This window comes from Lontra canadensis, unplaced genomic scaffold, assembly GCF_010015895.1.
Source record: "Lontra canadensis isolate GAN:19392208 unplaced genomic scaffold, GSC_riverotter_1.0 scaffold21, whole genome shotgun sequence".
Lineage (NCBI taxonomy): Eukaryota > Metazoa > Chordata > Mammalia > Carnivora > Mustelidae > Lontra > Lontra canadensis.
In genome coordinates, this window is record NW_022631015.1 from 16,391,914 (window position 1) to 16,406,031 (window position 14,118).

Genomic DNA, 14,118 nt, shown 5'->3' on the forward strand with positions numbered 1-14,118 from the left:
GTTAAGCAGCTGCCTTCGGCTCAGGTCATGATCCCAGCGTCCTGGGATCGAGTCCCATATCGGGCTCCTTGCTCGGCAGGGAGCCTGGTTCTCCCTCTGCCTCTGCCTGCCATTCTGTCTGCCTGTGCTCACTCTCTCTCCCTCTCTCTCTCTGATAAATAAAATAAAATAAAATAAAATCTTCTAAAAAAAAAATAAAAATAAAAATCAATTGTTAAAATTTTTTAAAAATAAACTGTAACTGCTATAAAATCTGGCTTCTCCTTGGGAAAGGAATATACTCTATCTTAGAAATGAGTATCTGCTTAAAGGAAAAAAAAAAACACCTATAAGAATACTTTCAGAAAAAAAAGCTAAGGCAAAAGCATGAAACATTTCAGGAGCAGTTAATCCTACCAGAGAAATAAAAACAATAACCTCATTCTTACCAAAAAAAAGCATCTTAATTGGAAACAATGTTTGGAAACAAAATCATCAGTCTCTAAGGCATGAAATCAGAATTAAAAAACACTCCATTATAATGTAGCCTTTTATAACATACATTTTAAAAAAGCAAAGCACCATTTCCATTTTTCTCTTCTTAGTCTGAGTTATTAACTTCCAGAGCAAGAACTTAACATTGCTTTTAACAGAATATTAAATTTTTAAAAATAAAGAACAAAAATCACCTCTACTTGTATAATGGTTCTGTACCTTGTTTGTTAATGATTGTGAAGAACTAATGGGTGATGGAGAGGACGTTGTGATCACAGAGGAACTAAAATTGAAGGTAGGCAGTGAAGAACTGGTGATGGGTAGAGAGATTTTCGGCAATACTGGTACTTCCATTTCCTAAAACACAACAGGTTTCATAATGATAGATTTCATCTTTCATGTCACTGTTCTATCCCTACTTATTTTCAGGAAGAACTGCTATAGTTACAGGCAAACTGGGAATGGGATGAAGGTAGGACCATACAGGGTTACCAGCGTGGGCTCCTGAATCAAAAGACCTGAAAAGATCTGGATCCCAGCTGTGCTACCAGATATGGTGGCTTTGTAAACCTAACTGCCCTCAGCACCAACTTCCTGATGGCTCAAACGGAGGAAAAAAACAAACAAACAAACAAAAAAAATAGTTGTAGTATTAATTTAAAACATAAAGTTATATATGGGCTCAGCATAGAGAATAAACATTTAATAAACATCAGTACTGGTTAATTTGGTGAAATGCCTTGGTTTTTTTACTCCAATATAGTAAAGACCATCCCAAATCTCAAACAACCCAGGTTAAGGGCAAACAAAGAGAGCTCTACTTTTGCTAATGGTGGAGTAGTTCGTTATCTGACCAAGGACCTGACATATAACAATTTTAAAATCTGAACAGAATAGAAAGAAACAACCATCTGGAAACATTGGAGGGCAACCAGAAGCAGCAGGAACTACAGAGATTAAAAAAAAAGCACTTGGAAGAAGAGGGGGGCACGGAGTGAGTTTCCTGTACTCTGTGAATTGGTGCCTCTGCATAGTTGAAATTCTGAGAGAAAAGCAAATCTGTTCACGGAGGAATTAGAGGACGGAATAAGTGACCATAGATAGAGAAAATGAGGGAGAAATGCGGCAATGAGGAGCATATAAATCTGCACGTAAACTGTCCAAATTTCTAGCAGACGTGTAAGCTGCTCGCATGTAAGGCACACACCGAGCAGCCAACTGAGACTGAAGAGTTCCAGCTGCCACCCACAAGTGGGAAGTATGTGACTTGAGAAAGTTCCTGCTGGCTAAAACTATCTGAGTATTTCAAATGGATGTCTTTTACAGTACATCAATCACACCTCTGTAAAGTGAAGCCCTCCTCTCCCCAAAGGAATAATAAAGATGCTTTCAGATAAAAGAAAACTAAGACAATCTATTGCCATAAAACCTGTTCTACAAGTTCTCCAGGGTGAAGGGATAGGATACCAAATGGAACTCAAGTTTCTGGAAGAAATGAACGGTATGTGAGCAAACACAAAAAACTTGTATTCCTCTTAATTTCTTGAAAATACATACAACCAAAGAAAGTGAAAATTAGATGCTGAGAGTTTATAGCCTATCTAATTTTAATACAGATGACAACAAGTATAATCTAAAATACCAAAGAAGAGGGGAGGCAAATCAAACTATGGAAAGTTGCAAGATTCTTAAATATCTCAGGAAGCGGTACAGTATGAACACAAAGTAGAATGTGAAAGTTAAGGACATAACATAATCTCAAAAGGAACCACTAAGTAACATGAAGAGGTAGAGATAAAGAGCAAAGTAATTAAAATATAATTCTAACAAATAGTCAACTAACCAAAAGAAGACAGCTTTCAAAAGGAACAAAAAACAAATGGGAAAACCAGAGAAAAATGGGAGACATAATCCAACCATATAAATAATGACACTAATTATAAATATTCCAATTAAAAAGCAAAAAAATACATAAAAGGCAAGACAGGGGCGCCTGGGTGGCTCAGTGGGTTAAAGCCTCTGCCTTCAGCTCAGGTCATGATCCCAGGGTCCTGGGATCGAGCCCCGCATCAGGCTCTCTGCTCGGCAGGGAGCCTGCTTCCTCCTCTCTCTCTGCCTGCCTCTCTGCCTACTTGTGATCTCTGTCAAATAAATAAATAAAATCTTTAAAAAAAATAAAATAAAATAAAAAATAAAAGGCAAGACACCCATATATCATCTTCAAGAAACTCACTTAAAAAGATATAGGCTAAAAGCAAACAGATGGAAAAAGATACAACCTACAATTCATAAACTTAAGAAGCCTTATTCTACTAACAGATTACCAGATATAGGAGATTTTCTAGACAAAGAATACTTGCACAGACTTTTTTTTTTTTTTTAAAGAACATTTAGTAATATTAAGAGGAAACTGAGGAACCACAATGCGTAAGGTACACACTTTAACGAGGGCTTCAAAACATGTAAAATAAAAATGGACATAATAGGAAAAGACAAGTTCACCAAATGGAAGTGGACAATTTTAACTCCTATCTCTCAACAATTTGACAGATTAAAACGACACACCCCACCCACACACTGAAAAAACATTCAGCAAAGACAAAGAAGATCTAAGAAATACGATCAGTCATCGGACACCTTATATAACACAGTACCCGAAAACCTAAAATACAGGCTTCAAGGTTCATCAGGCAGACCATATGCTGGGCTACAAAACAAGTGTCAATACATTTGAAAACAATATCACAGCTAAACCCAGTTCTAAATAACCCACAGATCATATAAGAAATCAAAAAGGAAATCAGAAAGATACATAAAAACACTACTGTCCTCTAGAATAAAACACAGAATTGCCTAGAGACAGACAAAGGTTTCTTAGGACAGAAGGAACAGTAAAAATAACGTCGCACTTGGCTGGCTCAGCAGGAAGAACATGGGACTCTTAATCTCAGGGTTGTGAGTTTGAGCCCCACATAGGAGCCAGAGATAACTTAAAAATAAAATCTTTAAAAAATAATTTTTTTAAAAAAGGATAAATTCAGAACACCTGCTAATCAAAAGATACTGTTAAAAAAATGAATATGCAAGCCAGACTGAGAGAAAATATAAGACATGTATCTGACAAAGTATCTGGATCCAAATTTATAAAGAACTCCCACAACTCAATAAGAAAACCCAATTTTTAAAAGGGCGAAAGACCTGAAGACACCTCAAAAAGGATTGGTAATAAGCACACAGCCCATAAGCACATAAACTAGAATACAACATCATTGCATCAGGGAAATGCAAATTAAAATTACAACGAAACAGCACCATATACAAAGCAGAATGGATAATATTAAAAAGATGACAACTTAATAAGGATGAAGAGTGAAAGAAATGTCCATACATTGTTGGTGAGAGTGTACAATATTATTCATCTTGGAAAATAGTTTGGCAGTTTCAAGTTAAACACATATTGGGGGGAGCTGGCTGGCTCAGCTGAAAAAGGATTCAACTCTTGACCCTGGGGATGTGAGTTCAAGCTCCACGCTGGGCTTGGGAATTACTTAAATAAATAAATAAATCTTTTTATAAAAAAGTGAAACACGTATCATACAACCTAGCACCTCCACTTTTAGGTGATTTACCCCAAGAAAATACACACATGTCTAAAAAACCCTGTAAGCATGTTCACAGCAGCTTTATTCATAGCAGCCAGGCACAAAAGAACACACACCCTGGACAATTGTATTGAAACGAAAATTCTAGAATAAGCACCACCAACACAGGACAGAAGAAATGAGAGGAGTGATTGCCTCTGGAGTAGGAGGTGATGAGTACTGACTGGGAAGGAGCACGAGGGAAGTTTCTGGAGCAACAGAAACGTGTGACACTTTGAAAAGGGTTAGGGTTACACAGGCATAACCATTTGTGAAATTCATTAAATGGTTACACCTAAGAATTTAACATTTTACTACATAGAAATTTTTGCTCAATTATAAAACAACAAATATTTGACTGTAGTTTGAAGTATTCGGGGTATATATCAAAATTGGGAGAGGGGAGCAGAAGCAAACAAAGATGCATTTGGCTCTTTCCATAGGGAATTTTCATCTGATCTTCCTTTTAGACCCATACAACACCACATCAACTGAATAACCTGTGTCTTACTTATGCCAACTCATTAAGCCACAGACTTGGCCATACTGGTTCTTTATATCATTGACCTTGAACAAGTTCTAAATTTGATTCCTATTCACCAAAATTTTGACTTAGTTGATCAGAAGTGGGGCCCCCAAGTCTACAAGACAGTTAAAAATTATAATTAGATGCTTCCAGGTACTTCAAGTTGAACACAACAATCACCAAATATGTGACTTACTATATATTACCTCTGTAGTATCTTTACACTGGTTATCTCCCATGAGGAAGTTTCTACTGGGAGATGTTTGGTCTAAGATCATATAGCCATTAAATGGCACACATCCCATAGACACAAACTCAATCTATTTATTTTTCTTATCTCCATTTTACAGACAAGCTGATGTACAAAAGAATTAATTTGACCAACATCATTCATAGTCCGTCAGTAGCAGGCCTGTACCTGACATGACAATATTAAGCAATTAAATCTCCACAGCTCAACAGTATTATATACTCATTGCTCTTTATCAATAAGCTTTTTCATTATAAAAATCAAACCGGTATCACAGTAGAGGCAAAATGCCAAAATGTTCAGTGACTAACACACAATCCTTACACATTTTGAGATCTAACAAGAAATGAGAGCAAAACCATACTTCTACTATCTCATAATGCAAAATGGGTTATTTACAATATAAAGTTCTGTTTAACCTGGTTGTTGAAGTGAATCAAAATGTACCAGCACTCTCTGTTACATACCAACAGTACCTAAAATCAGCATAATTTGTTTATACTCCACTAAAAATAAAATTTCTTTCATTTGACCTATCCCAAAAGCCCATTAAAATAGCCATAAAAACGAGTGTTCCATCCTTAATCAAAAGTTCCTATTAACTGTAACTGAATTAAGAACTAGTGGTCTAAACATATTCGTTATCTGAAACAAAACCAGCACTGAAAACAAAATAAAAAGCATCCACCCCAAACCCCTTCTATGTAGATTAAAAAAACACAGGGTGGGCAGAAATTTGGGGCAGCCTCCCATTGGTACCTCTCTCCTCAGAAACGCAGAGACTCTAACTCCAGTGTAGAATAGAACTAGGGACAGGAGTTGGGGGAGGCATCCTGGGATGCAAAGTTGGCAGTTGGCAGTTGGCCGGAATGGAGAGGGGGCAGAGAAGGGAGGAGGTGATAAAGAGGTCTGCAGGGTTAGACTTTGATAAAGCTCCTCACAGTATACCAAGTAACAAGAGTAAAAGTAAATCAATAAATTTTCATCCCCCTCCCAACATCTTGATAGAGCAAAGTCACATAAACACACAACTGTAAGACAGCCAAAACCAAACCACAGACAGCAACCTAAACTTCAGCTAAAGATCGTGGGAATATATTCTTAAAAAGTTGAAACTGAACAGAAATAAGCAAAATTCACAAATCTGTTATCTGGCAAACAACAAACCAAGATGTTTTCCTCATCAAGGGATAAACTTCAGAAAGCTAGAAACACAAATTCTACTGAGAAATATAAAAGCTCATGTAAAGAACAGGCTATACAATGAGCTATATTATCCACAGATACTAATTTCCTTACGTACATAAAGCAAGACAACCCATTTCTTAAAAGTAAGTTTACATAAAGAGCTTCAATAAAAGAAAATCGGTTAAGAAAGCTACAAATTTTGTTATACTGTGTCATTAATGGCATTCAATACTTTTGCTTTCAAAATAAGAGAATACATTAATACATTCCTTCCCTTCACAACACTCCAGCAGGAGAGCAACACATAGAACCCCTAGACCAGGGGCACCTGGGTGGCTCAGTGGGTTAAGCCTCTGCCTTCAGCTCAGGTCATGATCTCAGGGTCCTGGGATCGAGTCCCGCATCGGGCTCTCTGCTCAGCAGGGAGCCTGCTTCCCCCTCTCTCTCTGCCTGCCTCTCTGCCTGCTTGTGACCTTCGTCTGTCAAATAAATAAATGAAATCTTAAAAAAAAACAAAAAACAAAACAAAACAAAAGAACCCCTAGACCAGTCCAGGAGCCGAGCCCCCAGCATAATGCCATATACCGTGAGACAGCCCAGGGGGCAGAAAGTCCAAGTGGCCAAAGCAGTCACGGTTCTGGTACCTTCAGAGAGGCACAACTACCAAACTGCCCAATGGGAAAAGGGATGATGAAGGAAATGAAAACAAAATAGACTGCCTACTCTAAATAACCTTGGAAAACACACCAAGAGACAAGAAGGAAAGCAGTACCGACTTGTACAGTTTCAACCAAAACATGACTTTAGAGTCAACAGAAACTGTTAGAGAAGACCTCCTGTTTAAAAATCTAAAAATTCCTTAAAAACTCATGAGTCAATGAAGAAGTTACAAATGAAATTTTAATTAGAAACAAACAAAAAATAAAGCATTATGTATCAAATGATCCAGTTAGGCTGAAATTCACTTGTAAAAAGATTGAAAGAAGGCCTGCAGTCAACTCCAAGTAGTTAGAAAATACAGCCTGTAGAAAGATTAATTTACCCAATCTTCAACTAGTCCTATCTTTTTCAAACTTTCATTTGCAGAATATATACAGAAATCTTTCCAAAAAAATCTTCCCAATGAAAGAAACAATCCATAAAAAATGAATAAAAACCCCAAATGACCAAGAGACTCACAAGAGGGTTCCCTCCCTTGTAAACAGGAAATGCAAAATGAAAGTCCAATGGCGTAACACTTCAAACCCATCACCTTGGCAAAGACTTAAAAAAAAAAAAAAGTACCCATAAGAAAGAAGAAAAAGCATATCCACCAACTGTCATGTGCAAGGAAGTATTTAAACTACCTTCAGGAGCAACAGGGCAACACCACGTGTGAAGATGTGTATCATCCCTTAGAACCCAACGAGGCCATTCTAGAAAAAGCCTAGAGAATACACCACACGTGCCGAAGCAGAAGTGCACACACATTCACCTCAGCACGTGTCAGGACTCAACCCACAGGTACCCTGCAGAACAGGGTGGGGTAAATTTTCAGATTGGATAAATCTGTAACAGTGAAATTACACAACTTGAATTACCTTTCACAACCCTGATAAGCTTCACAAATAATATGAAGAAAATGTCAAGAGAGCAGAACACAGTTAATCCATTTATGAAACAGGCAAAACCTACCTAATGATACAATAATATTCCCAAGGTCAAATAATTTCAATTGTTAATTCTCTTATATGAAAAATTATGGCTTTTTAGCGGCACCCATGGGGTTTAAGGTCCTAGGTTAGGTTTTCTGTGTCGTCACAGTGAAGGAGGTATTGAACACACGTATGTGCATGCACACTCACACTGGGAAGGGACTGCTCCAATGGCAGAGTAGTCGTTCTTATGCTGGGTCTCCCCCAAGCCCCACCCTTTAGGGTCTCCCCTCACCACCACACCAGAGTTTCCCATAAACTTCAAGAATATGAAGGATAGAACCTTACCTCCTCCTCCGGAGGCTTAGATGGAACAAAGTGCGTTCTCTCTCGTCTCATCTTGCCGCCTCCACTACCTACTCCAGAAGATAAACCATTGGCTGCAGACATACTGAAATTTGGATAAGAAAAGCCACTAGGCAAAGAAAAAGAAAATTAAAACAAATGATATATTACTCTGGTTCATAACTTATTAACTAACTGAATACCTAAAAATTAGAACTGCTAACAAGAAAAGAAATATACAGCTGAATGTGATTTTAAAAAGGTGACAGATTTCTGTGCATGAAGTTTGGTTTTTAACCTTCTTAAATGTCAGAAAAAAATACATAAAAACAGGCATTACAAATGAAATATAAGGAAGCTTTAGCTATAAAGACGACATTACCTTTCTCGCTGTTCTCTAGTTTGTCCTGGCGTCACAGGTTTTTCATACCCGGTCTAGAACAAAATGAGCACAGCAAATTTACATGCCTGCTTCTTCATTTTAATTTTCTGAATACTTCCCTTTTGTCCGTCCATTTTAATATTTGCAATCAGAAATTTGATGGGTTTTTAGTTAGTGAATCCTAAAACTTGTGACCTATACTCTGCTTTCTGAATGGTAACTGAAGTACGTGATTACACACATAAAAGGTCACTGAGCACACTGCCCTTTGAACAAAAAGGTAGTAAGTGTACAAAGTTAATATACTTAGAAACCACAGAAATACTTTTACTACCCATCTCTCATGATGGCCTATTAAAGGTATAAGCAAGTTTATAAGGACATTCTCTATGAAATGATTCTCTACAATTTAAGTACCTCCATTGAAAGGATATCATGGCTCTTTGGAGAAAGAGCAAAATACAAGGCAGGGACCTGAAACTTACAAGATGAACTTGAATTTTTTTTTTTTTTGACATTTTTTATTTGAGAGCAAGAGAGAGAGAGAGAGAGAGAGGAGGGGGAGAGGGAGAGGGAAAGAACCTCAGGCAGACCCGCTGCTGGTTGCAGAGCCCCACTAATGGCTCAATCCCACAAGGCCGAGGATCACGACTTGAGCCGAAACCAAGAGTTGGATACTTAATTGACTGAACCACTCAGATACCTCGAGCCTTGATTCTTTTATATCAAAAGCAACTAAGTGTTCAAAAACTGAAGGGAAATACAAAAAGGACATAGGAGCCAGTTCAAAGGCCAAATGGCACAATATGAACATCATAATAATACCAATAAAGAACTATAATCTATAGAATGTGAGAAATAAGGCTGACTTAAAAAAACACATACACAGATAGGCACATAAATGAGAAAAAAGAAAAACTTCTCCTCCAGGAGGATGTCAACTAATAAATGTAGAAAGAATGGGGGAGTTAGAAAACCACCCTTTGGCAATCTATAAACAATAGATTTAGGCAAAAATCACCAATAATATTAACTACTAAAAGGATATTTATCCTTTCAAAGTTATCTACCCACAATATACCTATTAATTACAAAAGATTAAAAAAAATAGTAACTTTACACTGGAGAAATCCTACTACCACCACCTTAATAATAATACTGCTGGTACTGAGATCAACTGATAGCATGTGCTTTTTGAGAGGACAGGCTGAGAAGAACTCAGCATCTATTCTTTGATATTATTACCAAAAGTACATAACTGGGGGACCCCTGGGCGGCTCAGCTTGTTAAGCACCTGACTCTTGGTCTCAGCTCATGTCATGATCTCAGGGTCATTGAGATCAAACCCCAAGTCAAGCTCCGCACTCAGTGCATAGTCTGCTTGAGATTCTCTCCCTCTCCCTCAGCCCCTCCTCGTGCTTGCACACACTCTAAAATGAAAAATAAAATAAAAAGGATGTAACTGGAATCTAATTATGAGGAAACATTACACATTCTGTAGGACATTCTACACAGTAACTTATTTGTACTTTAGAAATACCAATGTTACAAAATACAAAAAACAAACTAAAAACCCTAAGGAACTGTTCTAGACTAAAGGAGATGAAGAGATATGAAAACTAAATGCAGGGGTATGTCGGGGGCTCAGTGGGATATGCATCTGCCTTTACCGCAGGTCATGATCCCAGAGTCCTGGGATCAAGCCCCACGTCAGGCTCCCTGCTCATCTCCGAGTCTGCCTGTCCCTCCCTCTGCCCTGATCATGCTCTCTCTCTCTCTCTGTCTCTCAAATTAAAAAAAAAAAAAAATTTATTTTCTAAGAAAAGAAGGAAGGAAAGAAAAAGAAAAAAGAAAAAAGAAAAAAGAAAGGAAGAAAGAAAACTAAATGCATACATAATCTTGAATTTTTTTCCTCTGAGACACTAGCAACATCTAAATAAAATCTGTACATTAGATAATAGTATTGTAAAATATTAAGTTCCTGGTTTTGATAATTATTCTGTATTTATTACATTAAGGGAATTTCTTATCTATAAGAAATACACAGTAAAGGAAGAACAAATATAGTAAACCGTGAAGTCTTATCATTGTTCTTAAAACGTTTTTAAAATTTTAATACAGCAAATATGACAAAGTGTTAATGACTGGTGAATGCAGGAGTAATGGGTAAACACTGTACTATTCTCTCAACTTCAGTTTGAAAATTTTTAATAAATTAGGTTATGAAGACCAAAGGAAACTAAAGATAAGTAAAGGCATAAACGTAAGATACTATGTAAATACAATAAATATAAAAAATACACTCTAGCTAAATAGCCCAAGAAAACAAACCCAAACACAGGACATTTTAGGTAACTGTCCTGGTCTCTTCAAAAACCAATTTTGCCTAGTAATTCCACTCTTAGGTACAAACCCCAGAAAAATGACAACACAGGACTACAGAATACCTATACACAAACATTCACAGCAGTGTTATTCATTACAGTCAAAAAATAAAAAGAACCCAAGGTCCCTCAACTGAAGTAAGGATAAACAAAATCTAGTATATCCAAACAAGGAAGAATTATTCAGCCACATAAAAAGGAATAAAGTTCTGATGACACGGATGAACCTTTGAAACATTATGCTGAGTGAAATCAGTCAGTCACAAAGGACCACGTATTTTAAAACTCCACTTATACAAAATGTCCGGAAGAAGCAAATCCAGAGAGACACATCAGTGGTTGCTTAGGGCTGGCGAGGAGGGGGTGGGGAGTGATTACGAACAGGTGTAGATTTGGGGAGGGGAGGGAGAACGGGGAGGACAAGGGTCTAAAATCGACTGTTCTGATGACTGAACAACTCTGAATATACTAAAAACCACTGCACCATGGTACTCTTCAAACAGGTGAATGGTACAGTATGTGAATCGCATCTCAATAAAGCAGTTATTTTAAAACAAAAACAATGTGAGGGTCAAGGCCTGAGATCTAGAGCAATGTGTGAAATCTGCTTAGCTTCTGATTCAAAAAACTATAAACAACACGGGAGTGTGGTCTACATATTATATAATATTAAGAAGGAACGGACATCAATTTCTTCAGATATGATAAATATAGAAAAACTATATATGATAAATATAGAAAAAAAGATTTATCATATCTTTTATCATATGGGAAATGCGCATCACAGTACTTTTAGGGATGAACAGATACATGACATTTTATTTTCAAACAGTTCAACAATAATCCAAACAAAACACACAGATAAAGCAATTCTGAGCAAAATTATTTCATCTAAATCGTAAGTACATAATAGTGTTACTAGTAAATACTAACTTCGGATTTGATCAAGGTGCTAGCCATCTGAAAGGCATACCATTTGTAATCACTAACACACAAACTTTTGCATTATCTAGTTGCTACACTGCAATGGTAGAGTACTTCTATCTTATTCTTACTCATTTTAATCAATATTCAAAGACGAGTGAAAATAAACACATACTCACACTGTGCTTTTTATCTATTCTTTGATTAGTCTTCCTTAATTCACCAGACGGGGTCAGAGATGGTTTAAAATAAACAGTTCGATTTGCTATGGAAACTGGCTTTGGGGTCATGAGTCTCTGAACAGGAGGATACGGAGAGTCCACCTAATAGGTAATCAGAAATCAAAGACAAACCTTTATTTTCAAGTATGTATCAGCACATATCTAAAACTTATCAGGCAATAGCTAATGTCACCTAGAGACTACAAGTACTTCTTAGAGAAATACCCAGAGAATGCAAACAAACACTAAAAGGAAAAACTGACAATAACAGAACCAAAGGTATATATATTTATAAACCTATATAAAAAATTCCAAATGGGTTTCACAGACCATTTTTTTCTAGACTGAATGACTTTTCACATATATGTGCACATGCACAAAATGGAAACTATATTCAAAACTGTTCTACAAATCTAAGCTTTCACAGTTTGAATTTTGAATACAGAAACTAAAACTGATTTTGCCATGTTTTCCCCAAATTACTTTTTAGATATCCTTCAACTGGAAATAAGATTATTTTTAAACTAGCTATGAGGGGCGCCTGGGTGGCTCAGTTGGTTAAAGCCTCTGCCTTCGGCTCAGGTCATGATCTCAGGGTCCTGGGATCGAGCCCCGCATCGGGATCTCTGCTCAGCAGGAAGCCTGCTTCCTCCTCTCTCTCTGCCTGCCTCTCTGCCTACTTGTGATCTCTGTCAAATAAATAAATAAAATCTTAAAAAAAATTAAAAAAAAAAAATAAACAAACTAGCTATGAAAATAGTTGCCCAAAAATGAGCAAACCTCTCTCCAAGTTTATTTTCCTCTATTATTATTAAAAAACTAAAGCAAAACAGAGTAAAACTCTGTTAAGATTTTCAAATCCTAAAATAAACTGGCATTATTATCTAAGCACACAAGTGTTTTGTCAACAGTCCTTTGCAAAAAGGAAACACAGTAAAAGTTCTATTGGTGTAAGAGGACTATAAAGCCAAGAACTTCTACTCTGTCCAAACACTGTGATGCTATGAATACAGTCCTTTCACTCTGAAACAGCTGTGAACAACATTGGTTTCCAAGGCAAAGCCTCTGTATTCTAGCTCTTCCCTAAATCCTCATCACAACTGTGATATTACAACTCAACGAGAGAGTCTATTCTGCAGACTGCTCTGATCACATCTGTGAAACATGAACTACAATATTATATTCTGGCCTTTATATATCCTAACATCCATTAATAAAATTCTATTGATACTATACTCAACCTTTAATAAAACTTTAATCAATGAGAACTTGTATTACAGCAGTTTTTTACATTTACTTCTTTTTAAACAACCTGATATAAACCAGGAGTTTGAGAAAAGCAGCTAATGCCATAAATTAATCCTATCACAACGGCTAATAATGGATTCCCTCTTGCCTGATTACAAACACCTAAAAACTGTAAAGCAACACTATTCGCCCAATACCCCTCAATTTTACCCCTTCTCTGCAAAGTTTCAGTGAAAATAATTATAATTTACCAGTATCTTATACACAGTTCCCACAGTTAAGTCAGAAAACTATGATTCTTGCTATCAGTTACTTCTGGGGGAAACTGGTGTTGCAATAAATGCTTTCACAAATAAGATCTGGGAATCTGCTTTCTCGAAGGATACTTAACTAGCCACAAGTATAACTAACAAAAAATACACCTCTTTAACTCTATTAAGCATTTCATTTTCCCCCAGAGTAATCTCCAAAGCTAATTTTTACCAAATAGAACACAAGAAGTGTTATCAAGATACTAACTTATATTTTATATTAGTTCCCATACCTTGAAACAGTATTTTGGGCTGACTTATGAAAGATCTAGCAATCTGAAATTCTATTACACACCACAGATTTGACGTGTTTGTTAATGAGGAAAGTTTACAAAGCTAACTATGCTCAATGAGGGTTTTAGTTCACTGAACTTCTATGATTACTAAACACTTCATGCACTGTTTACTCCTTCTTTTATTTATCGGAAGGTAGACTACCAAGATGCTGAAAACGGAAATGCCAATTAACCAAAAAATTATGACTGAGCATTTACTGCACTTACAGATCTGTACTAAGGCAGGCTCTCATAAGAAGCTATAATGTCCAAGCAAAACAATCTTATCTTTCAAACATGTTCCCTAATGACTAT

At 36.7% G+C, this 14,118-nt stretch overlaps 1 protein-coding gene across 1 annotated transcript in view; it reads right to left on the reverse strand.

Annotated features, from left to right (window-relative positions):
- NUP153 (nucleoporin 153) overlaps positions 1-14,118 on the reverse strand; it is a 70,556-nt gene that overhangs the window by 25,870 nt on the left and 30,568 nt on the right. The window contains exons 9-12 of the mRNA XM_032861615.1: positions 11,928-12,071; positions 8,441-8,493; positions 8,062-8,188; positions 694-831 (exon numbers count right to left, since the gene is read on the reverse strand). Coding sequence (XP_032717506.1) covers positions 694-831; positions 8,062-8,188; positions 8,441-8,493; positions 11,928-12,071 — 462 coding nt within the window. The remainder of the gene's footprint in view (positions 1-693; positions 832-8,061; positions 8,189-8,440; positions 8,494-11,927; positions 12,072-14,118) is intronic.